The 27,818-nt window shown below is 44.1% G+C and overlaps 1 protein-coding gene across 1 annotated transcript in view; it reads right to left on the minus strand.

Moving 5' to 3' along the window:
• The window catches only part of LOC138583112 (C-type lectin domain family 18 member A-like), a 346,135-nt gene that overhangs the window by 184,175 nt on the left and 134,142 nt on the right, over nucleotides 1-27,818 (minus strand). The window contains exons 4-5 of the mRNA XM_069655073.1: nucleotides 20,946-21,043; nucleotides 17,305-17,426 (exon numbers count right to left, since the gene is read on the minus strand). Of these exons, the coding sequence (XP_069511174.1) occupies nucleotides 17,305-17,426; nucleotides 20,946-21,043 (220 nt within the window). The remainder of the gene's footprint in view (nucleotides 1-17,304; nucleotides 17,427-20,945; nucleotides 21,044-27,818) is intronic.

Below are 27,818 nucleotides of genomic sequence, written 5' to 3' on the forward strand. Positions count from 1 at the left end.
CAGATGCAGTGAGGGAAGGGGAAGGGGATGAAGGAGTAAGAATACGATAAAGGGTCTGAAAAAAAGCGACAAGGGTAGGCAAGATGAGATGCAGTGAGGGAAGGGTCAGGGGATGAAGGAGAAAGAATACGATTAAGGGTCTGAAATAAGCGATGAGGGTAGGCTGAAACAGAATCCAGAAAGTTAGTATAAAAGTGAGGGAAGAGAGGGTAAAAAGGTCAGAAGAAGGAGATTTCCACCGGCAGTGCTCAGCATGATCCAAGGAGAGTCGCAGAGAGCGAAGGGCAGGTATATTCCAGGGTTTGGGAGGTTTACGTGATGGTGAGAAAGAAAAAGAAGGATACAAATAAATTGCTAAGAGTGTCTAAGATCGAGATTGAAAACAGAGAGTAACTCATATGAGAAAGATAAAAAGACATCCAAAGAAGGAAGAGACAATGCTAAAGAAGAAATAAATAAAGCAGAACGAACTGCTTCCCTACAGCAAAACACACAAATGGATCTGGAAGTAGCTGAAGATGAATCAGATCAGGGTGGCACTGACTAAAACATGCACATTTGAGCACAGGAATTCATGTTCTTAGCCCGAGACCAACATAAATTGGGCAAAGTAAAGTGTATCAAATCTTCCCCTTTATCTAAGTGGCATAGACAGTACCTTTACTGAGAATTGCAACCATACCATTTAGCTGTGACTGACTTAAATGCCAATTTATTCGGGGGGGCGCTGTGCCAACTGTCACTGCTGTGGCCGCTGTATAAGCTTGCAGTCCACTGCCATCCTAACTCTGGGATTCGGAGACCCTCTGTGAGCCTTGCTGTTGCTATGGGAGGCGTGGCGCCGCAGGCATCCAACTCACCCCGTGACGGGGCTCTGAGGATTGCCGATTCGCGTTGCTACCCAGCGCCCTGGCATGGGCGGCCTCCGTGGGGGAGGGGCGCCGAGGCTCTGGAGGTGCGCGGAGTGGCTGCGCTACCTGCCTGATCAGCTGGCGGACCGGGGATCGCTCTGCGCCACTACGAACTGGCGGCTGGAGCCCATGACTCGTGGCTCCCTTCGCTCTGGGCTGCACGGCCCGCACCGCCGGAGCCGCCGCGACCGACCCCCCGCAGCTGAGCCGCTCGCCTGCCCGCATCCCCCTCCCGGAGTGCTCCTGCACACTCTCTTGGCAATGTAAGGAGGCCGGGTGGCTGGGGTGGGCGGACCCCCCTGGTCTGCGCCGCTGGCCCCCCGCGGCCGTTGCCTTGCTCTGGACACCTCCTATCCCCCGACACTGAGGAAGCCTGCTGGGGATTGTTGGTCCCATTGCCTGCGGCGCCTTGAGAGGCCTGTGTCTCGGGCGTCCCGCGGGTCCTGGACTCTGTGGCGCCATCCCATTTCAAATCGCTTAGGACTCCTCCCGGTGCACCGGTGAGGGCGCCCTGATGGTGGTACGGCCCGGGGGGCACCCCTACTAGACACTACCTCCATCAGGCTGAGGGATTGCCCCCCTACCAACTAACCACGTCAGGTGATGGGGCCTCCCCCCCTCTATATGGCAGGAATTGTTGGGTTCTGACGCACGAAACATAGCCACCAGCCTTAGCCCATATTGACTCTGGTGCCTCACCCGGCTGGACCACCCTGTGAACCTGGGTCAGCACTGAACTCCATACTTACCGCACGGGCACCGGAGTTGAGAAGAACCCGGCCCTGTTCTTTTAGGCCTGACTTGTACGGCGCCGGTCCTGAGGTGCTGCGACACCGGCGGCTGTACTCCCATGTGCGCTGCCACCACGGCTGTGAATCCAACCTACTGCGACACGTGCATATAGGGTTAAAAGTAGATTTGGAGCATAATTCTTACCGCAAGCAGGGCACTGACCCACTGGCCCGTGAGCCACATACCTACCGACCCGGATACTCCTGATCTACGGCTGCTACTGGGAACTCTGCTACCTTGCTCATCCGCTTTCCTCCAGGATCCTAGGCCCCTGACCCGGCCTCCATCATGACTAGGGGAGCCGGTACAGGGAAAAAACAAAGTTCGTTGAACATGTTTGCTAAAACAACGTCCAAGCCGCCCCCTGATGACCCTGAGGAGCTCCTGTCCGTCTCGGCCCATCAACCTCAGACGACTCACAGAAGATGCTGGAGTACATCTGTGATGGCTTTACTACACTCCATACTAAACTGGACGATATGAACGGGACCATCTCCTCCATAAAAGCCCATATCGAGAAGACGGATGGGCGAGTGGCGGAAGTCGAAACTCGACTGGGGGTTGCTGAAGATGAATTGGGCTCTCTACGTGCTGAGGTCTCCACACTCACCAACCGGGTGTCGGTGGTAGAGAAGAAGAATGATGACCTCGAATCCCGTTCGAGACAAAATAATCTGCGTATTGTTGGAATACCGGAGGACAATATTACAGAACCCATAGAAGATTACGTGGAACGGATCCTCATGACACTCCAGGATTCCCCTAAACTCTCCCCACAGTTCGCTATCGAGAGAGCACACCGATCCTTAACCGCGAAACCTAGACCAGGCGCACCCCCTCGGCCCATTATAGCCAGGATCTTAAACTTCTGAGACCGTGATGCCCTCCTACGAGCAGCCAGGATCAAGGGTGAACTTATACTTGGAACGGCCAAAATCCACCTCTACCCGGACTACTCTGTGGCGGTGCAACGGGAACGCCAAACATTTGCAGCTGTGAAGAGAAGACTCCGAGACCTGGGAGTCAAGTACTCCATGCTGTTCCCTGCAAAATTGCGTATTGAACATTCCAACAAAACCTTTTTCTTCACAATCACAGAGGAAGCTTCTAAATTCCTTGATGAGCACTTTTCTGGCTGATCCCTTGTCACCACCAGTCCAGTCTGGAATGTTGCCTATTAAGTTGGTCTAGGTCGGCAATAGGCCGTATTTAGCCTTATTCTATATATGCTATGCAAAAAGGCATTGAATGTTTGTCTGTTTTTGTTGTTATATTGATCCTTTCAGCTTTGGCCCCTTCGGGCGGTATCACCTCACTATGTTTGTCAGTTATTGATGCCCTATGGGTGTTCAGATTCTAAATGCACGCGGGCTTCCGGCCGGTGTGCCGGGGCCGGGAAGGATCATGATTATAAAGTGTCATATCTAGCGCTTATGGTAATGCATCAACATGTTGTGGTAGCCCTTTTTTGGTAGTACCATGAACGCTTCACATATGGACTCTAAACTGAATGCACTAGAGACTCCAGCTGTATTTACACTCTCCTCACCCTCCTCAGTCCGTTGCGCCACTGCTCGGTCAGCTAACAGGCCCCCAGGCGCTGATGCCGAGAAGTTTGTTATTGTTGTGGGGGGGTTTGGGATTCATTCCTCAAGTTAGGGGAGGGATGTGGGTGGGAACGGGGGGGAGGGGAAGTTATGTTAAAAATGTCTTGACGGCCACCAGAGAGATCACACATGACACACTATCGCAACACAGAATTATAGATGGAGTAGAACGCTGGTCTAGGCCGCGATGGACTGGACCAACCCAAACACATAGAACAAAACCCGAACGACCCTTCCATATTAATGGCGGATAGAAGCTTAACCTTTATGAGCTGGAATATTAGGGGTCTGAACAACTACACGAAGATGCGGCAAATACAACTTTATGCTGAGCGCCACGGTACACAAATCCTATGCTTACAAGAAACTCACGCCTGTTCTAAACAGTGCGAGAGGTTTGCTAAACAGTGGGGACCCCAGAGGTATTACACAACTTATTCTACTCAGGGAAGAGGTACCCTCATTTTAATTCACAGAAACCTTAAGTTCAGCTGCTCCCAATCACATGTAGACCCCCTTGGAAGACATATACTTATTGTTGGTAAATTGCAGAATCAAGAGGTAGCCATCCTGAATATATACGGCCCTAATATTGACGACCCTGAATTCTACCTTCACCTAGCCTCGATCCTTGAGAGTTACCCTCAGATCCCGATTATATGGGGCAGTGACTTCAACACGATTCTGGATGTCACCCTAGATAGATCGGGCTCCAGACCTCGCCAGCTCTCAAGGGCAGCCTACACAATCCTTACAACCATCCCCCGGCTGGCAGTGGTCGACGCTTGGCGATTAATGTATCCTGACTCCCGCACGTATACCTACTATTCCTCAGTCCATGACTCTCATTCTAGGATAGATAGATGGCTGTTGTCTGACATTCTAATTAGGTGCCTGTCTCATCTAGCAATCCTTCCCAGAACTTTGTCTGATCACTCCCCGGTGGTCATCTCCCTGAAATGGGGACATGACCTTGAAAGATCAAGGCAATGGAAAAGGAGACCCCATGCCCTCCTAGACCATACCTTCGCCTCCGAGCTTGAGTCATCCATTGAGGAGTTTTTCGAAGTCAACACAGATTCAGTACCCCTTCGAGCCACCCTGTGGGAATCATTCAAAGCCTATATCAGGGGTATCGCCATGTCCAAGGGGAGTGGCATCCTGAAAAACATCCAGGAGGATATCGCTGACAGCGAGTCGACCCTTGCTAGCTTGGAGTCCCAATACGCGCACGATCACTCCCCCGACGCACTGGCATCACTGGGTCGTGAAATGGATAGATTCCGTAATCTTGCTGAGCGAGAAGTTAAATTCCTTGATAACCCTCGGGCAGTTAGACGGTACGGGGAGGGAGAGCGGCCCGGCCGTATGCTGTCCAGGTTAATTCGCCACGAGTTTGGAGCGCCCAACATCCCGGCGATAGAGAGATCTGACGGTACACTAGCTACTTCACCCCAAGACATCAACACAGAGTTCCTCACATTCTATACTTCCCTATATTCGAGGGTTGATGGGCCCCATGTTTCAGAAATTGACTCCTACCTGGAGGAACTCCCTCTCACGGCCCTGTCCATTGACGCCACTGCTTCTCTAGACAGACCCTTCACTGCGGAGGAACTGACTGAGGCCATTGAATCACTCGCTGCAGGGAAGGCCCCCGGACCAGATGGTCTTCTATAAGCGTTATAAATCTGTTTTGGCCCCGCAATTACTAGCTCTATGGGAGGAGGCATGCGAAAAAGGTACACTTCCCCCCTCACTCCGCGAAGCCATGATAACAGTCCTTCTTAAACCTGGTAAACCTCCTACCCATAGTGGTTCATACCGCCCCCTCTCGTTAATAAATTGTGACGTTAAAATATTTGCTAAACTATTGGCTAACCGCCTGGCTTCATTCATGCCTGATATCATACACCCTGATCAGGCGGGATTCGTACCGGGTAGGTCCACATCCCTAAACCTTAGACGACTTTTCAACGTGATCAGTAGGATTAATCCAAAAACACAGGCGGTGGCAGTCACTCTGGACATGCAGAAGGCATTTGACTCAGTGTCTTGGGAGTATCTGTGGCGAGTCATGGAAAAATGTAAGTTTGGCCCCAATTTTCGGTCCTGGGTCAGACTACTCTACACCAACCCAGTGGCAAGAGTCCGTACCGAAGATAGGTGCTCCACCCTCTTTCAGATAGCCAGAGGGACGCGACAGGGGTGTCACACCCTTCTCCCCGTTAATTTTCGCAATAGCAATTGAACCCTTCGCAGACATGATGCGCCAATCACACTCCCACAGAGGTCTACGCTCAGCGGGACAGGCAGATATTGTCTCCCTATACGCAGACGATGCCTTGCTCTACATCCGCTCCCCAGAAATAAACCTCGCTCGAATCCTTAATGACGTTACCTGTTTTGGGCATATATCTGGTCTTAAAGTTAACTGCTCTAAATCGACCATATTCCCACTCACAGACAACACACAACCACCCTCTGACCTGTTGGGCTTCACTTGGTTCCAATCCACCTTCACCTACCTGGGAGTATCGGTCTCCCGTCATGTTGAGAAACTGCGCATCGACAACTATCAGAATTACCTAGCCATTCTGAGCACCAAAGCTGCAAGTTGGGCCAGACTCCCCATTTCCCTAGCTGGTAGAATAGGAATACTAAAAATGGTCGTGCTGCCCCAACTCCTATACCGCTTTACAAACATTCCACTATGGCCGGGCGATGGATTCTTTAAGACGCTGCACAGCATTACTAATACCTTTCTTTGGCTCTCCGGGGCAGTCCGACTCAAACTGAATACGCTCACCGCTCCCAAGGAACTGGGCGGGTTCGGTGCCCCTGACTTTCTCAGATACTGGGTGGTTGCTCAATCCCAATTTGCCTCTTACTGGTTTAGCACAACGAACCCCCCTCCTCATGTCCGACTTGAAAAATTGAAGGTCAGCGAGCGTACGATTGGTTCCCTCATTCTCAAGCCAGCCCCGCCGGACCCTGATTCCCCAGACCCTGTGATAAGTACGTCACTTGCTCTCACCAAAATGTGGGCAGTGGTTGCAACCCCTAATCCGTTTCATGGTGACCTCCCACTTTGGAAGTTTCTCCCTGATGTCCCTTATATCCCTCAATCCATTGTTGCCCGCTGGACGGGGGCAGGTTTATTGACTCTTCGAGATGTCTTTGAACGGGGCAATTTCCTGGAGTGGTCGGACCTTCCCCCTGCCCTTAGGCGTAAACCATCAGCATGGCTACAATACTCCTAACTTCGGAAGAATGTAAAGGCCAAATTCCCCGAATTTCCTACAGTTCCACCAGATGACCCTATAATAGCTGAACTCTGTACCTCCGATTCCTTCAGAGGGAAAGTATCTAGACTCTATAATCTACTACAGATCAGAGCCGCCCCCTCATTTGTTAAACTTAGAGTTAAATGGGAGGAAGATCTCGGAGTCGAGATTAATGATGAGCGCTGGGCCCGTATGTGTGCGCGAACCCATGAAGTATCGTACAACTCCAGGTTCAAACTACTGCAATTTAAGGTACTGCACAGGTATCACCACACACCAACTAAACTGCATCGTATGTTTCACGAGACCTCACCTAACTGTCCCAGATGTGGCGCTGACCAAGCTAATTACATTCATATGATATGGCACTGTCCACACCTAACACAATACTGGCAGGACATATGCTCCACTATATCAGACATACTAGACTGCACCATAGACCCTTCTCTGATCCGCTGCCTCTTTCACGACCTTGCCGGTCTGAAACGTGACTCTAGGAAATTGGCAGGTCTCTGTATGATGCTGGCAGTCCGCTGTATAGTACTGTGCTGGCTTCGCCCCAGTACACCCACATACGCTCAGTGGCTCCGGGCAGTCACATGGGCACATGATACTGAGGAGGCCTGGGGGGCAACACAACACCCACATTCAAGACCAAGGGACATATGGCGCAGATTTCGTGACTACATGTCTGCCCTGGCCTCAGACTCGGAGGCTTCTTCTCCGTCCCACTCCCCTCAGTGATCCTCTATGGGATGTATCTCCTCCTCCACTCTGGTTGCAACTCTTCCCTTATTATAGGTTTTTTGCGTTCTGTATGGTAATGCTGCATTGTACAGTGAAACCTCTGTATTTGTGATTGCAAACTGACGTCACGATGTGCCTTCGCTAACCTGTGTTTCTCTGTGTGTTGTCAAGCTGAATTAATAAAGTTTTAAAAAAATAAAATGCCAATTTATTCAACCTTCATTTTGTTAATAAGAAACGGATAAGAATGTTCTTGACCCAAATTGAATGAAATTCCTCCCCAGCCACAGTTTTCAACAAAATGTAGCAACATACAGTAGATTTGGTCAACTCATATGATTTTTTTCTGATTCTCTTCTGAAAGAAAAAAAAACTACACATCTATCTTTCACAATCCTGTATGATAGATGGTTACAGAATCGGTTATTCAGACCTAACTTACAAAATGAAATTTTAATAAACATCAACCAAGAAATGTTCTGTATATCACTATTCAGACAACAGACAGTGGGTTTATGTTTGTGATCAACCAAAAACTAGTCTCATATGCCACTGATTCAATGGTTTTACCCTGATGTGGTTATCCTGATGTTTACCCAACAACATTATTTTAGACGTACTTGTATTTATGTACAGATCTCTTGAATCGATAAACTCTTCTATCGATCAATCAAGATCTGTAGAGATTTCAGGGCATGAGCCTACAACACTGCATAATCACCATATAATAAAAGTCTCAAGAAACAATCACATATTTTAGGAACGTTGCCATCATCAAGAAGATAGTCATCCAGAACCATTGATGTACAAGTTTATCACCACTGGCGAAGGACACACCCTTGTCGTACACCAAACAAGGATGGAAAAGGTGAAAGCAGAACCGTACCTTAGTGTGACTTTTAGGTTGGAATTACTTTCTTTGAGAACATTCAAAATAGAGGATGGAAGCCCCTTTGCTTTCAGGGTAGCCGATAAAAGAGCACCAATGACACATTCAAAGTCACTCATAAAGAGAGAAAAACAGGAGTCTCATATCCAAACCTATACTTATAGGCAACCATTGACAAGCTCAATGCCTGTTCAGTCATGCCAAGCCCCTCTAAGAATGCAAACAGAAGCTCTAAAATCAGGTAAACTTCTTTAACCCAGTCTAGGAGTTTCTTTTGTAATAATCTATCAAACAACTTTGATGACTCGTCCAACAGGGAAATTGGTCAATAACATTTAGGATCCCTGCAATCACCCGTAGTAAACACTGAAACCAGTATGGATCATTTCCAGCTGACTTGCACTCTTGGATGCTCAAATCTTATGTTAAAAACAAATGAAGAAAAGGAAACATTGATTTTATAATGTCCACAGGACAGTAATCGAAACCAAGGGATTTATAAGATGCCGCATTTGATCATACTGCCATCACCTGACCTATGGGAAATTCCAAAACAGACTCCTCTCTGGTGCTAGCATGCCTCTGCATGGACAGCTTGAATGTGTGGCGCTCAATACAGTTTCCCTTGGGAGATGATACAATAATGAAAAAAGAAATTGTTACCCGGTCACACTCTGGGATGTTAGCAGTTGCAGAAAATTGACAGTGACCGCCTGACAGCCCGGTAGCAACAATGAGGGGGAAGATTTAACGTAATCTTTATGCATGATAGCAGCATTTAACTTATCTCATTCTGTTTTCTGTGCATTCAATTTGACTACAATAGTAGCATTCTTATAACTTCTTTAATTCGTTGCAATTATAACATTGCCTCATGTCACGGACTTCAAAAAATGTAACAAGGACGGCTTAGCTAATTCAGTCATTATCATACTTACTCGGCTCAGACCCTATGTTTGACGATCTGTGTCACGATTTTTCTGTCTAGGTGCAAGGTCTAATCAATTGTAATAATGTACTAAACATTGTCATGACCGTCCACAGAGCAGCACTGTTCTTAGAAAATATCACTTTTGGCTGCAAGATTTCCTTAAGATAAGCCTATGTTGACGCAAACCCGGTTTTGCCCCATTTAGGAACTATTGTATGTGCACTTGCACTACCAGTGGCAGGCTTAGTAACAAAGGAGTGCTTGTGTTAGTCTAAAACAATTATGGGAGTTTGAGTAGGGTGTGATCACTTTCACCATGGGACATCACTTCCATGTCTTGAAGGGACGATTCCTTGATAGGCACTATGAAATAGCCAATTATACTATTTTGTGGTTTCCCACCCAAGTGAAATTCCCAGGGTACTCAGGTAGGAAGCATCCATTTGCTGACCTCAGGCCAACTTTATTGTGGCATGGGGTCATTGTATGATCAAGATATGAAGTCAATGTATTACCAAAACTGTTAATGAGGACGATAGACTAAGGAGGAACGTTTTGTCTGATTCAAATTCGTTTATGATCAATTCATGTTGTGGTTTCATGAGATGTGATTTATGAGGTTAAATTAAATTTAAATAATGTATTTGTGTACATGTAATGTTTGTTTTTGTTGAACACCAGAATGGTTTTTGTAAACATGGTGTTTAACTTGCTTTGATGTTTTGTCTGAATGTATTCGTTGATTAATTTATTAACTGTTGTATATGCTCTGTTAAGTGATAAACATGGTATTAACGTTGCATGAAAAATTAAATAAGAAATGATTTTGAACAAAACCAATTGGAACACTTCTTCTTCGCTTTAGGCATTCATACCCGAGTTCCATATTGTGTACAGGTCCCGCATCCATTAGTATACAACTTTATTTCCTCTCCTTTTGCTTTTTTGGCTTTGGTAACGTAGTAGGAAAAAATCTTTATATTAACTGCTGCATCTAACTAGATTTCTTACATCCTGAATATATCAAATTAATTAACACGCTCTAGATACACTTCAACCATCAATTCAGGGGGGAGGACTGGAATGTTCCACTGATGGTTAAAATGTTCGAATCAATATCCTGAGACTTTGATGATGCAGCTGAATTGGCTCTCAAGTTGCGATTCGATACCCAGCATCAGTCAACCTCTACCAAAGAGGTCAGGCAGAAAATGTATTTATATGATACAAAAAGAACTAAGTAGATAAAATGATGATTCAGCTCAATGATTTGAAACTGGGGCATAAATACGATGGCTAAAAATCCCCTTTTCACTTTGACCGTGAACCCCATGCGGAGCATTGGACCAATCAAAAGGGCTCCTATCATGTAATGACCTGATAGAACGCTCATTGGCCAAGGACATCATTGTTTGTTGTAGAGCCATAGTATTAAAGAGCTGGACACTGTTTTCAGTCAGTTGATTTGTGAGTCATGGTCTGCAGAAAAAGACAAGTGGGACCGCTTTGGGCAGGCTCCCTCGTGTTTGGGTTATTCAATGTTTTAAAAATTTCCTCAGCAATATATGCTGGGCAGGTGATAACAACTCCAGGCGTTTTCATGTGTTTAACAGCCAACTTTTCCTCCTCGCCACCCGCAAAATTGAACCAGTTGTTTTATTCATAAAATAAACACACTTTAAGATTTTTAAGATTAGCAAGGCTGTGGGTTCAGGTTGACCAAGTCCCATCTCAATTACCTGCATTAAAACATCCACCAGGGTGTCGAGGTATTTTTCCATTCGTCCACTGGTGCCAGAACAACACTTTCCCATTCACAGTGAAACATTGGCTAAGTCACAGACTAGCACTGTATGGCAGGCCAAAGTCAATGTACGATGCCTTTCGAGGCGCCTTCTCTGCCCAAGCACTGGAGCCAGTTCACTTTACAACTGTCAACATTCTATGATAAGAGTTTCTGCAGACCCCAAAGGCTGAATTGTAGATTGTCCATATACGAGGGGGAGCATCTCAGGGGTTATACTTGTTACTTGTGTACCTTGTGCAAATATAAAGAAATACAAAAAGCTAGTAGTTACGGGGTGTCCCTGTGTATGCTGCCCCACACCGCTGCCAGAAGCACAGTATTCAAGTCGCCCCGGACACCCAACAGGAGCTGAAGTTTGTGGCCTGTAAACTTGGAGACTGGAGGCGGCTCTGGGAGCTGTGGAGGCAATGATCATCGAGGAAACAACGGTGAGGAGGGTGCTAGGGATGGGCCTTCAGCGAGCTGACATGGGTGAAAGAGGAGCAGGCAGGAAAGGAAAGAGTGCTCGTGCAGCCATGTACCGCAGAAACATAACCAGAAAGATATTAATCTGATCGCCAACATTTGAGCACTAGACTCCACTAAGCATTTCACATTCACCCATTTTGGCGTCTCAAGGCCATGGTTGCAACTCCAGTAGCTGCAGTGATGCGGTGTGTATGCGTCCTGATCCTTCGCAATGCATGGGTAGCCGTAACTGCCTCTTTTTGTCGAAACCCTCATTCTCTTCAATGGGATTTGAGTCTTGCAGTAAGAGCCACAAAGGAATTTATTTTCCAATTGGTCAAACTTCGACATGTCATTCACTGACAGCTGTGTTTGGAGGTTGCTGAGCATGTACAGAAACCTGGGCAAATGAGACATTTTGATAAATGTTGACCTCGGCCCATATCGACAATGGCATTTTTATATTGTTTTCAACATGCACTTGTAGATCAGAAAGAACGCGAAATATGCTACGTGGCCTGGCGGATTTATGCCGAAGAATACTGAGGTACTTTTCTTCACCATCAGTCACTATGAAATTCCACCTCTTGAGGTATTCCCTTTGAGTTAAGCATCAGGATTGACTTTGCCCAGTTCATTTTATAAAAAGAAACATTTCCAAAAGTTGTGATGAGCCGCAGGTATGGAACGCCTCTGAAGCCAGAGGCCAAGCAGCGTGCCGGCTGCCTACATTATGAGCCAGCAGTTGATTGCGCCCACCTCGAAGCTCCAGACGTCTAGTACACATCAACCTCAAATTGCCATTGCCCCCCTTTCTCACCTACCTCTGCACAGACAGGGCATCCTAAACCTCTTCATTAAACCAGTTTGGTCCTAGCGCAGCAATTAAAAAAATATATATTATGTAGATCTGTCTTATCTTTTGTTTTTCATTTGTGTACAATTATATATGTAAATCTGTTTGCGCCCATCATGTCTTTGGGCTGTACAGTATTTGCTATGTTCATATTTTCCAGCCGATTTCGGTTATCTCTCTGTACCGCTTTTTTAAAACATGTATTTTTTCTGATGCATTTCTTCCTTTCATTTTGGAATGTTTGTCCCTCTTGAGGGACTGTGGTTTGGGGGTCACCACCACAGTATAAATACAATCAAGTTGTAGCAACCTGACAAATGAGAGGTCTTATGTGAAGTAGTAGGCTCCACTGTATAATACTGCAAATGATTGCAGAGAGACCACACATAGAACAAACCAAGTTCTATGCGTGTTACTATGTTGCATGATAATTCAATGTTGCACTTGGCACAGCGGATTTGGCCGTTCGCTTCTCTGTGCTTTGCCAAATAGTCCTAATTTTAAAATTCCTGCGCTGAAGCACTGGTATAGTAGGGGGGCCGAGTGCCCCTAGGGCCAGGGGGCTGAAAGAGACCACAGCTACCCCCCTACTAATCGTCACCAAAGGAAGCAGCGTGGGAAATGAGAAGTCGTTTTCTGCTCAGGAGAGGCCTCACAGCAAACATAAAACATGTAGAAGTTGGTATATGTGACTCATACTTTGTAGACATTTTACTGTTACGGTGAGTATTGTGACAAATGGAAACCAAGTCCACAGTGCATTGTATCCAGAAAATAGCTGCATACTTTAATCAGGTGTTAGGTATGAGCATGTTAATTTTTATGATCCTGAAAGGCTCTTTTATGCAAAACAGCCAGGAACTATTCCATTTATCCCCATAGGAGATTTACTTACAGAATACTTAAATTGTTTATACACTGAGTGAGAGGATATTCTATTAATAAAAAGTGATTCATTTACAAATGGAGCCAGAGAAATGTATTTATGATATGCAGCCTGGATGCAATAAGACCACCTGAGACCATGAACCAAAAATACATGTTTCCAATGTTTCGTGATTTATTAAATTAAATTAAATTTAGAAAATGGTACTATTATTATTATTATTATCTTGCTCTTTATTGAATGTCAAACTAGCTTCGGAAAGCAGCAGACCTCTTTACAAGTCATAGGGCCTCATTCCGAGTACGGCGCTAACCAATGGCGCTATTAACGCCTTGGTTGACGCCGTACCCGGACCGGCAGCGCCTTGGTGGTTGGCGGAATTACCGCCCCATTCCAAGGTTGGCGGGGCGGTAATTCCCCAATCCCCATTTACCCTTCCCCATTCCCATTCTCGCCCCATAGGGCATAATGGGAGTGGGGAAGGCGTCAATTACGCCACCGTAAATTACGGTGGCGTAATTAACATCAAGGTCCCTTAGCGCCATGGTATTTAACGCCTGCTAAAAGCAGGTGTTAAAAGCACCATGGCGCTAAGGGAACTCGGAGTATGGCGGTAAGGGATTACCGCCACCGCTCTCGTTAGCGGTGGCCGCTATCCCTTAACGCCATACTCGGAATGAGGCCCATAGTGGGAAGCAGGGAGATAATGCGGGTTGGAGGGGGCAGGGATTTTGGCAGCAAGGGATCTACAAGTAACATGGGGGGGAAACAGCGGCAGCATATTACCTAGTCTCAGGTTAGGTGGAGAGTGGAGCGTGTGTGGACCTAGGCATTAGGCAGAAGGCATTTTTTTGAAGAGGATGGTCTTAACCTCTATCCTGAAATGTAAAAGTGAGTGAGTGCATGTGGGTTGATGGGGAGGAGGTTCCAGAGTCTGGGGACATAGACAAGGAAGGCCTGTCTTCTGGTTCTTTCCTTCCTACATTGGCAGAGTTAATCCCCTTGCTCGTTGCTTCTGATTTATTGTATAAGTGATGTTTGTATGTGGGGGGAGTGGATGATGTGTGGGTGTGTGCAATGCATTTATGGGTTTGGCGACAGAGGACTGCATCATGGAATTTATTGATAGTGGTACTGCTGGCTTAAAGGGTTTGTGCAACATCCAATTTACTATATCGAGAATTTTGGAACAGATTGTGGCTGCAGCTTCATCAATGTGATTTACAGTAACCATAAAAGCCTCGTTTGTGTTTGCAGATTCATAAAAGCTATTTAAAGTGACCATAATGGCATAGATTGTGGCCACAAAATCAAACTGCTCTAAACTAGGAATGCTAGCATTTATTATGGACTTGTCTTCATGAAATGATTTACATTGACAATGCTGGCATATGTTGTAAACTCAGGCATCATGAAAATGTAGCCAAATGCTCCTGTGTGCTGTTCGTGACATGGCATCTGCTAGATTTTTTCATGCATTACCTTAGAGAACCAATTGTAAATGATATGACTTTTAAACCTATTTTCTCAAAGAAAGTGTCATAAAATACACCATTTCAACAGTTCATTTTAAATATATTCTTGGGAGAATCACCCGATTTTCCCTATATTTATTAGAGTTCTCTTGCTATGCTTGCGCGCTTACGCTAATTTGTGTAAGATGTGAATGCCTCTGCACTAAAGACATTCACCTGCCGCCACTGACCTTTAATCATTTACAATGTTTTAACCAATGTATTTGCAATGATGATTTTAGTTTGGGTAGAGCACAAGATGAGGTACACATAAGTGGATGAAGTGCCACTTCTCTTTTTCCATGGGAGACTCCTTCCTCCGTTCACCAGCTGTTGGTGTGGGGCAGTGCCCCATTTAGTTCTGTGGGCCTGAACACCTCAACTGGGTCTCTTGCTAGGTTCTTAATATTTGCTTGCAACCTGCCACTGTTTTTCTTGAGCTGAATTTGTCTTAATGCCAAACACACACACACTGCCAACAATTGTCTGCTCAATTGTTATCTACCACCAAGAAAACAAAAAGTGAATACAAATAATAAGCTGTTTAAAGCTATCTATTCCATTTTCATGATGCCAGCTTATTTGACATAAATAAAGTTACTTTTATGTTGAACTGCAAATATAATGTTTTCATTCATTACAAAAAGCTGCATGCGTCTGTCACAGGGTGAATAAAGGAAGGCGACTTTATCACGGTCTATTTTGGACTGTATCTTTAAGTCTTTAAAGTCCCAGTAGAGTTTGCAGCAGGGGTCGAAGTGGCCCAAAAAAAGTAGTGTGACCATGTTACCCTCTTCCTCCTCCCCTGCCTTCTGCCAACTCCATTCCCACCCTCACTCCTCCGCAATACCAACCCGATACCCGGGTTCTAAATTTCCTTCATTCCACCCCACACACTGTATTAGACAATATTACTATCAATTGTGAAAGAAACTGTGAAAAAAAGCATATTAAAAGACCACCATTACTTTCAGTCATTGTCCCCCTCAGCATGCAGCTTTATCCGTCCCCTTTCCAATCACCAACCATTCACACCTCTTACGGGACATGCCCAGGACTGTAGCCACACATCCTCCGCACCCATTACCTGCACACACTGCTGTGCCTATGGAAATTTCAGCTCAATCGGGCATAATTGCAGAAGACAAATTCTGATCAGTGAAGTGTGGGGCTATATTTTGGTTATGCTTTCTCTGTTTTCCGCAAAATGTACTTTAGCAGTTTTAAACTTTAGCAAATGTGGTTATTTGTGTTTTTGTTTTCCACTACATTACTTTGGCCCAAACTAAAGATCACAAATGTCGTTGTACAATGGATTTCGAGCCGCAACAAGAATTTTCAATAAATTTCAACCACTAAAAGGAGGGTATAGAAAATAAAATACCTGTAGGCCTACTCAGAAGAAAAGGTACATTTCAGAACTTTGTGTATTTGTGAAGTTAGAAACTTTGCCCACAGTTGGCCCTGTATAAAGTTAATCACAAATGCCAATGCAAATGAGAGTTACAATAGTTGAAAGTAATTTCATTTTGGAGGCTGGTTACAGGGACTTAAAAAGGGCAACGATTGTAATGACTAATTAGACATTATGTGTGTGACCAGTGGTGCTTTATTAGAAAAAAACATGGCTGTCCTGGACATGGAATGCTGGGCTTAGAACCGAGACCCCCTTCTATTGACAGGGGGAGAAGGTGCTGGCAAGAAATAACACGCTTGGAAGAGGATGAAGGGTCTGTGGCGTTAGAATTGCCTAAAGAGATGAAGAAGAGCATGGAGGCGGTGCAAGAGCGTGAGTATGAAAGGGTAGGTGGGAACCAATAGCTTAGGGCCAGGGGTAGGCCAAAAGATAGAGCCCCAGGAAACGAGGTGCCGACCAGCAGCTTGGAAAACACTTCCCCCTGCAACTGAAGCCCGCGTTCATTAGAAGTTGCTTGTCTGTTGTGCATTCCCCGGGTACTATATGTCATCACTGCATGTGGTAATCCGAGGGTTTCTACAGTATTGGGCCTTTATCACCCTAGCTACCAGAAGTAAGATGTGCTAATATTGTTGAACTACTGCAGGAAGTAGTTCAGAAAATCTACATGTCAATTGTTTGTACTCTTAAAAAATGTATTTCCATCCCTGTTTAGGGATGAACGTCAAATTGCTTCAGTAGCAGATCGCACAGCTAGTGTATCTTGTAAATAAATCCACAGAGGGGTCTTAAATTATGCTGATGTGCATCATGTCTGAAGGGAATAAGAATGTGGGCGTCAGAGATACTCACATGTCCTCTCCTTCAGAGGTTGCACCGCTCATATTTTTGTCTCTGAACCAAAGGGATGCACTGGCACAGCCCTTCATCAAAGAGTACAAAAGATTTTATCATGCCCGTTTATTGAAAACATTTCTGATCTTACCTTTTTGGATGGAGCCAAACATTTGCAGGAATCGCTAGCATATTTCCAAATCCCATTAAAACTATTGAACTTTTACTGCCACCGGCTGCATCATCTCTTTTGATACAGTTTGACCAACAGATAGTTTGCTGAGTCTTCTGTTTGTGTGAAAGATACTTTATGTTCTACTTTTCCAGCTATCATGAGGAGCAGCTTGCATATGTTCCTCCAAAAAGGGTTCACACTCACCGCAGAGCCCGCCAATGTGGTCCCACGACTTGAAGCAGCCGGCTCTGCCAGAGGTGCAGAGAGTACACCAGGCACCTTTCTTGTATGGGACAATGGTTTTTCCCGCAATGTCCCAATTTCCCCTAAGGTCAACAATTAATATGTAGTCAGCGAACTGGAACGAGACATGGTCAAATGCAAATTACGAGTCTACTGCACACATCCCTCAAATTCTCCAAAGCATCTTGCAAGCCTTAGCATGCATGCAGATAGAAATTGCAAAAACAATTGAATATAACTGCAATAGACCATTGTACAACACCATATATTGGAAACAATAAAAATACGTAAAACACTTGATTATGCAGCACCAATCTGAACCTACTGCTGCAGGACAATCAAATATGCCGAATAACCAAGTGTTGGAAAGAATAGAGATGGAAAACAGAACTAACAGGACTTAGTCTTGGCCTTCTGATCTGTTTACCAGCTCTCTGCCATCCAGAAACTCAGTTATACACTGTTTGTTAACCGGCATTCCCTTAACCGGAATGGTACAATTACCAACAATGTGCATGCTGATAGATTGTTTTGGATAATGTGGTGCTGGAAAACAAAGCTTCTAGTGTAGTTAGCCTAACCTTGTCTCCACTAAAGCAAACCTGCAAGAATTGTGTTTTAACAGTAAGGGTCTTAGGGTATGGTATGAGTCGAACCCATTCAAAATTGTAACATACTGCACGGGGTAAACGACCACTCTGTGTTTCCACCCACCTTACACCAGATCTGCAGCTTGGAGTGAGAATTGTACCCAAATTATAGGTAGCTAACAGCATCCCTAATGTGCACAGAAGCTCAGAAGACATATGTGAGTAATGTCTGACAACAAGGACTGCATTACGTAATGGTTTGCACTCGGGAAAAAAACACGAACCGTGTACATTGTGACCCATTCACCTTCTTTAACATTAAAACAGAATACAGAGTTTACAATTCCATTGAATTTTTCTGAGAACATGAGCTAAATTGCACACCAAATCCCAAACAGACAAATATACTTCATCCCTTTCTCGCGTCAGAAAACACCATCTCCAGGCCAAGGATTTCTTCTTTTGTAAATGAACCCTGGACTGTGCATGTCTGGCAGAGAGCCTAGACTGCCAATGCGACATGGGCTCATTCCAGGAATATGACAACTGGGACTGAATGGAGGACTTCTTTATTGCTGCTCTCAATCCCAGGGATTTAGCCACATCTACTAAAAGTAAGTATGCCTTCAGCTGGATTTGGTGTCCAGTGTTTGTGAATATAATCAACCACAATGTATTAACATGATGGAGTCTTGAGTGTTCAACAGATACACTTGACAACATAATACAATGACCAGACAACGGTGTAAATGCTCATGCAATGTCACTTCCTGTTATGTAACTTCTGCTCCCCCAATCATTTTGGTGAAATTACAGCATTGATGTGGGGGAAGGATGACATAGGGACATGAGTAGTGTTATGCTATTGCTATGAATGGGTAGAGGGATGGAATATTGCAGAATTGCTGGGGAGATCACGTCTTGATGAAATAAATATGCAAAAAGCGAATGGATTAAAAGAAGGGTAAAATATAAATGCTTGGAACAAGGGATGAGGCAATAAACAGATGGCTAAGAGAGCACTGACTGAATGTATGGCATACAAATAGATGATAGCAAGCTTACACATGAAGGAACATGTAAATAAGACATGCTAGATTTGGGAATATTTGGCTACATGTAGAAGTAGGTGAAGTGAGAGATAGCCTGACAAAGTGAAGGATGGTGATGCAAATGAAGAGAGAGATTAATGGTTAGATTGGGAAACTGAAGGAGTAAGTGATGTTTACATGGAGAACTGGATGTAGAGTTAGAGTGATGGATAAATGTAACGGGGGCCAAACTGGAAGATGTAAAGAGAAACGGAGATGGATGGACGACGGAATGGGTGAGTGGCTAGACAGAGAGATGAATTTACTGAGAGGTTGATGCTGCTATGGATAGATGAATGCACATACATGTTGGTGCGTAGACCGAGAGATGAATGTTGTAATGATAAGATGGCTAACAGATGAGTAAGTGATTTAATGGGGAGATCAATGGAAAGAACGGTGGATGAATAGTTGAAGGGAAAAGTAAATACATATAGAGATAGATTAATTAGGGTTTGAATAGTTGGTTAAAAGTAGAGATATAATTAATTGGGAGTGGAAGAATAGATGGGGAGAATGCACTGAGATGTGGATGGCCAGAAAGGGAAATATATGGAGAAATGAACAGACTGGCAGTCAAAATGCCACACAAGGACATAACTGAATTAAGGGGTGGATGACTAGCGAAGCAGTGAATGACCTACATAGTGGGTTGATATATGGAGAGATTAAAGGATTGCGGGTGGATAGATAGATAAGGAACAAAACTGACTGTCTACATGTAGAAATGGTGTGAACATTAGATGATTACCAGGATGCATGCACCAACCAACAGATGAATAGATACAGGCGGATGGGGGAAAAGGTGATGACTGGAGAATTTGGTAAAAACCCAAATGCCACCAGCTTATGAAGAATTAATGAAACAAGCAATGTCTAGATTCAGATTGAGACGTAGGTGGGGATCGGCGGCTATACAGAGCAATGGCTGGAACAAGGGATATCTTGCAGCAGAGGTAAATGTATAGAAGGAAGGATGGCTGCATGAACAGATAGACAGATGAAAGGAGCTGATGACTCAGTGATGTGGTTGGATGGCTAGATGAAGAGACAGATGAATGGATTGCCAGATGGAGAGGTGGAGGAACTGAGAAGTAAATGTCCAGAAGAATGGATAGAGTGGTAGGTGGATATACAGGTTGTTAAATAGACTGAAGCATCAATAGATAGATGGAGAAATACATGTACTGGGGAATGTATAGTTGGATGAAAGGATGGATGAACCAATAGTTCATTAGTTAGAGGAAAACCTGGATGGACTGAAGGGCGGGTAGTTTTATATATATTTTTTATAACGCCCCTAATAATGTACCTGAGTTCAGTTTTTAAACGCGGATCCAGGATTCGATCCTCTGTTGCTCTGCGTGGTCTTGTTCCCAAGACTAGCGCGCTGCCCCTGTGCTATCCTCCGATCACTGATTAGAGGTGAAGTGGAGAAGGATGATGAATTAAGCAGGTCTAAAGAATTTCAGATGATGCTCCCTGCTTCAGAGTGCTGGGTTGATGAGGCCCATCCAAGAGCCATAGGGTGTGCCATCAATGCTACATTTCCATTCTCTGACGACATAGAAATAGATTCAGCTGTTCATGACAAGCATATGGCAGCTCAAATAGTGTAGCATCTGGAGCACTAATCTATTTGCATTGCTGCCATTCCAGATGAGTGAAGAAGGGAAGAATTATGGGGAAAAATACATATTGTAAAATATCTATTCAGATAAATAGCTAGAAATACAATTTTATTTGTTTGGTTATGGTGGCGTGTGTGTCTGAGAACAGGAGGTTTATATCCTCCTTAACCAATGACAGCAAATTGTTGTCTGAATGCACAAATAGGGCTATCATTCCTTTTTCAAATGCTACCACTCTCACGCCCACATCTCTTACAGAGTCCCTTCTTACTGAGAGGGGAGATACTCACCCAGGGGAATATGCGCAGACAAACACCTCCATCTTTCCTTGTTCATCCGGGCAGGCATGTTTCCCGCAGCCAAGCTTGCCAGAGGTTGCCCACACCAGCTGAGACACAAAACAAAGCAGGACACAAAAGGAAGAAAACAGAAACTAAACCATTAATGGGTGTACGTTAGAAATTCAATCAGAGGGCTCTGTGCATCACCCTAGGATAGATTATGGTTTTATAAAGAAATCTGCACGTTTTCACCAAACATACAGGCAATTCCTGAGCCCTCCCGCATGCTGATAAGGGTCAAATATCCTAGTACGGGGACTGTCCAGCCTTCCCCCATGGATATGGCTACTCTATTCAATGCACTTCCGGAGGCAGTACTGGGCTCTATCTAAGGAATGGAAACAAAGTCTAGAAAAGTTTCCTTCTTCTTGGACATTGTGATATAATATGATAGAGTAAAGGACAGGCCAAAAAAGGGCGAGTGCTTGGCTGTAAGAAACCAATGTGTGGTGCATATAAAAGAGGTTAATTAGTTAAAAGGCGTGTGGGGAATCTTAGTTGGGAAAAGTTTGAAATGCATCTTTAGGCAGAAAGAAAACGGATCACCAAACATGCGCTGACAACTGACAGTGAAGATCCAGGATTGGAAAGCATTATATGACACAAAAAGTGGTTTAATGATGATGTTAGTGAATTGAACAATGGTGCTAGATTGAGCAGTGGTGCCGACACGTGTTTCGACCAAGTAGGTCTTTCTAAAGGCACTAAACAAAATTCTTAAAAGTTCAGTTCAAATAAATCAAGAACAGTTCAACGTGATTTTGTGAGATAAAGACATTTAATTTGTATAACATTAGCATTGCCCGATAAGTTAAACACCCACCATAATTTGACTGTGATTTTCCACAGAAACATGGAGGTTAAAGATTAAACAAAAAGGATGCAATCCAACAGAAAGAAACACAAGTCCAAATTTCCAAGAGGAAACCAAGGAAGAAAAAGGAAAAATACAAAAAGGAAAAGACAACAAAATAAAACCATTAGAATCATATCATGAACTGGAGTCTTGTAGATCTAATCAAACAGCAATAAGACTCTGTAACTTCTTGTTTACGAAATGGAATAAATGCACTCTAATGTGAAAAATGTGACCAAGGTTACGTTGTCAGAACTCCAAGAGATTGAAGACGTTACTAAATGTGAGTACTAAATACTCAATGCAGTCCAGTGAAATTCGATACATGTAGATAAACGCAACAAATATTCCGTGATACAGAAACATGAGAAACCCCTAATGTGAATGTTATACGTAGCATTGCGTGTCGTTTCAAATTGGATGAATGTCAGAAGATGCCTCAAAAGTAAGTAGTGCTTACCCAAACCTTGCGAATAAATACCTGGCTTGAATGGCCTGAACAAATTGATATGATAGAAAAAGCAATGCAAATCGAATGTTGAAGAAACTGTAATGAAGTTTAATAAGGGAATACATTAGCACATGGTTGTCTTGCTTGATAAAAAACGTGCGAATAATAGATTACTAGAATCTACAGAGAAAGTATTGTGACTCCACGTGTCAATGACTGCACTTCACCAAAATAGGAACAAAGTAAAAAAGAGATGAAATTCCACATAGGCATGCCGCGAGGTGAGTGTGATAAAACATTCTGTTGAAGAAATAAATGTAATTGTGAAGTAGCGACCCCTCAAGTGCAGAGCATGCATAACTTCTGTGCACATAAAAGATGGTATGCGAAAAGAAACTACAATTACCGTCATTCAACAGTTTCGTGAGAAACCCAAACACAAAGTTCTTCAGTATTTAAAACAGTTTCCATAAAGCGTCATTCGCCAATCCGATGAGCGACAAACATAATATTCTTAGGGATTAAATGCCAAGTTGCCATGGCTGAGGAATGAGAAACACGAAGTGTGTTTAGTCTGGATTTTGTGTGCCAAGGGGGCATCGCTTTAAATATACGGCGCCCCAGAAATGAAAAGAATAAACCGTTACAGGGCTTACCAGTAATTCGCATAAATGCGTTAGGAATCCATCATGGTGCCTCAATCCGGCATGTCCGAAACGATAGGAAGCAGCCCGAATCACGCTGCTGTTGAATAACTTATAACTGTGATGGAGTCAGGTGACATTAACATAAAACGGTCACATGATGATAGATTCACGTCGATAATGCAAACCTATTTGTCTCAAAGTGAGCGTGCATGCACCTCAGTGTGGGTGTCGGTTTGATTGCTGCAGCGCAAAAAACGACCCTTGTGAATGTTAAACAAATATGCAGTGAATCCGGAAAGCATAGAAACATGATATCACATTTGCACCACGGGACTGATATGTCAGAAAATCCGAATACTGAAGATAATTAATTAATATAAATGGAACACCAACTATCAATATGGACAAGGCTAGAATAACTTACTACTAGCCAAAATTTATACTGACGATCGAACATGAACTTGTTAAATTTGGGCAAATACTCCCACTGAATATAGTGGTTGACTGCAATGCTCATAATACAATTCACTGGGGTTTCTACATTACATCACTATTGACAATAGTGAGGATGGGCAGAGAAACAGAAAATGTCAGATGTATCATGTTTGAGATGAATAAGTGCTAAGATCAACATGAAGTGATATGTCCTATAAAGCTCTTCACAGGGTGCACAGAGCATAACAGAAGGCTATAACGCACAGAAATTGAGCCAACATATTGTTAGTGAATGCTGAAAATGAATAATGCATCTACATAAACAAAGTATATCTGAAAGGCACAACGCACCTAAGCAATTGTTCATATTTTTCATAAGAAAACACTTAGTTTGTTGTGCTTGCTATTGAGACCAAGCTTGGTACATCGTAAAAGACAGATCATGCGAGATTCCACCTGTCTGAGCAGTAGTTGGTGGTCCCCTCCACTTGTATGTTATTGTGCTTGCTGGAGTCCCACAAATCGAATATCTTTTTTGTTGGCCATTTGATGATTGGTCTGCCAATGTGTCGCAAAAGGCAATTTGGGATCTTGGCTGTGCAGGTTAGATAGATGTTCTCGTATGCGAAACTTGAGCTCTCGAATAGTGCTCCCAACATACACTTTTTCACATATACATATGATCGCGTAAACAATGAATTTCGATCTGCAATTAATGAAGTCACTAATCTCTACTTTGAGACCACCATAACATTGAAAGAGAGTAGTTGGAGACAGGGCAAATTGACAGAAATTACAATTGCCACATTTGTGGAATCCTCTAACATTGTTGAGTAACCAATTCATTTGCAAACAAGGTTCGGGGTTGGGTCTAAGGAAAGAGGGGCTCAGTTTATCCTTCAACGTAGTAGACCATGTGAAAATCCTACTCGGTCATATATTTGCTACGGTCTTGATCCAACATCAATAGATACTGTAGGGGAGGACAGGCCTTAGGGCCCCCCTCTCCTACATTATTCTCCCCCGGTGAGGACCATGGCTCGCCGGGCGTTCCCTCATGCCACCCGGGCCCAGGTGGAGGGGGGCTTGCCCGCCGATGACATTGCCCCACGTATCCATCATACACACACACTAACGTTTAGACAGGCCTAGAAGCCTTTTTGCCCAGCAAAGATGGCGTGAGTTCAGCGCGCTGCGGTGCGGCCCCCACCTTTGGAGGGCTTTCCAAGTATCCCTGCCGCAGTAGCCCTGGTAGATCCGCTGCGAGCGCGTTCCCATGAGAAAGTCGGGTATGAGCTAAACCCGAGATGCCAACACTGTAACATTTCATCGTTCACAATGTAATATTGCACCCCGCATGACCTGGTCCGCGAGGCCGGGGTGACGGGGAAAAAGCTGAAGCATCACTATCTGAAGAAAGTAGAAAATAATTCAAGTATTGGTATTAACGAACTACCTCTGTTTAAACAGATCCTGTAAACTGTGAACAAACCATAAAGATGTAACGTTATATGATATCACCCCAGGTCTGGACTAGTGCTGCTATAACCACAGAGAAAGATGTCGACCAAACGTATAGCCTTTATCTGTATAGATGTTCTTTCAATTTTATGTAGAAACCTGAACTCGTATATGTTTTCTTAATCACCCAAAGCGGCGAGTATCAATCTCTGTAGGCCATAATCTAGAACTACCTCATGTAACGTCTAATGTACATAAAATAATCAAACTCTGTAGCAAATGTAATGTTAGGTAACGAAAAGATACTCGGACTGAATATATTAACAGAATGTTTAATGAACTCGTAGAATATGTGTATGGTATAGTAGTTTAAAGAAGACCAATGATATAAAAGTTTTGTATTCAAAAATTAGACAACACACGAGGAAAATACCTTTTGTGAATATATGCAAGGCCATTCTCCCTCCTATCCTACGAAGCCTGCCAAGTAGAGAAAAGCTAAGGCCTGTGCCGTGCTCCCCCACCTCCCCCGACCAAGCTGGAACCGCTTCAGAGAGTCAGAGGCCCCAACGCAGCATCCAAGGCCACCGGCCGCCACCTGCGTTATTTACAGCACAGTAATAAACTTACGTTTGAATCCACTGATCTACCAGCCCCCTCTCGTAAATCCCACAATCCCCCAGACCACCCCAAGAAGCCTGACCCCGCACAAAGGCTACCCCCGACAATGAGACAAGACACAGAACCCCCCTTTATAGTAGAAAACATGTACCACCCGCCACAAGCCCCCAGAGCCCAGCCCCTCGACCTGAAATACCAGACGTCAGAACACCGGTAAATCCAACCGACGACCACCAGACCCCTCACAAGGTGCATTCCTCCTGTGTTGTATTGATCGAAAGATTTACTGTAGAAGTTAGATATGGGGTTTTAAGTAACTGCAATGTGCATGATCTAGGGCACCTAAGTCAGGGAAGGCATTCATCTTGGTCACAGGCTGCCCCAGCGTACCAACACCGCCCGGATGACCTCAAGCCGGCCTGCTAGGCCCAACCCAACCCACGAGGCTGACCAGTGACGTCCTTTCACCCGGACCAACCACGCTGCAGCAACACCTATAGTTAGTCGACGCCACCCAATCCCAATTAACTTGTGCCCCCTATAGTGTGTAGGTTTTGATGACGTTTTTTGTATTAGAAATACGCCTGCCTTTGCGATTGTCAGGCAGAGCGCTCTCGGAGGTTGCAGAGTTCTTTGCATGCCATATTCTTTTGATAAACTCCCACTTACGCTCACCCGCACTCTGTCTTGGCCTTATTCCCATTGCGGGAGTGTCCATTATTGTCTCCCATTGCGGGGAGGATCGTGCTAACTTGGGGGCACTTCCACTCAATACCAATGCTTACTTAGAAATGTATACAGATGGTGACTCTTATCGGAGAATTCCATAATAAAGCTAACAATTTGAGAAATAGGTTGCTTCGACTTAGTTTTCTTGTCCAGCAATGCCTCTCTCTGTAAGAGATTGGTTTTAGTAGTGCATTGTATATACAGTGAGGAGAGTACCCTCTTTCTCTAAACCTCCGCCCAAGTAGATCACATTCTTCAGAATTACAATAATTTCTTCAACAGAATGCTTTATCACACTCACCTCGCGGCATGCCTTTGTGGCATTTCATCTCTTTTTTACTTCCTTCCTATTTTGGTGAAGTGCAGTCATGGGCACGTGGTGTCACAATACTTTGTCCGTAGATTCTAGTAATCTATTATTCTCATGTTTTTTTTATCAAGCAAGACGACCACATGCTAATGTATTCCCTTATTAAACTTCATTCCAGTTTCTTCAACATTCGATTTGCATCGCTTTTTCTACCATACTAATTTGTTCAGGCCAATCAAGCCAGGAATTTATTTGCAAGGTTTGGGTAAGCACTACTTACTCTTGAGGCATCTTTTGCCATTCATCCAATTTGAAACGACACACAATGCTATGTGTAACATTCACATTAGGGCTTTCTCGTGTTTCTGTATCACTGAATATTTGTTGCGTTTATCTACTTGTATCGAATTTCACTGGACTGCATTGAGTATTTAGTACTCACATTTAATAACGTCTTCAATCTCTTGGAGTTCTGACAACGTAACCTTGGTCACCTCTTTCACATTAGAGTGCGTTTAGTCCATTTCATAAACAAGAAGTTACAGTCTTATTGCTCTTTGATTAAAACTACAAGACTCCAGTTCATGATATGATTCTAATGGTTTTATTTTGTTGTCTTTTCCTTTTGTATTTTTCCTTTTTCTTCCATGGTTTCCTCTTGGCAATTTGGACCTCTGTTTCTTTCTGTTGGAATGCATCCTTTTTGTTTATTCTTTAACCTCCATGTTCCGTGGAAAATCACGGTCAAATTATGGTGGGTGTGTTTAGCTTATCGGGCAATGCTGAGGTTATACAAATGACATTTCTTTGTCTCACAAAATCACGTTGAAATGTTCTTGATTTATTTGAACTGAACTTTTAAGAATTTTGTTTTGTGCCTTGATAAAGAACTACTTGGTCAAAACACATGTCGGCACCACTGCTCAATCTGGCACAATTTTTCAATTCACTAACATCATCATTAAACTACTTTCTGTATCAGATATTGCTTTTCAGTCCTGGATTGTCATTGTCAGCGCATGTTTGGTGATCCATTTTCATTTTCTCTGCTTGTTGTGCTAGGCAGGGGTAAACTAGGGATTCACCATCTGCAGCAGACACCCAACATACTACAAGTATCATATAACTTCAGACACCTCACCCACAGCCCATGTCACCCCAAAACCTTTTATTGTAGGCAGAATGGGGCTACCTTTTCATTGCAGGCAGAGGAAGGAAGCAAGGTGGATGGACCTGTCAAATTTCCTCTGCCATCAAGTTCTACGATTCCATGGCTCACTACATCCTCTAATTCTGTGCAGATTTGGAGTTT

Source organism: Ambystoma mexicanum, chromosome 1p, assembly GCF_040938575.1.
Source record: "Ambystoma mexicanum isolate Mex_15411 chromosome 1p, UKY_AmexF1_1, whole genome shotgun sequence".
In the NCBI taxonomy this organism is placed as follows: Eukaryota; Metazoa; Chordata; class Amphibia; order Caudata; family Ambystomatidae; genus Ambystoma; species Ambystoma mexicanum.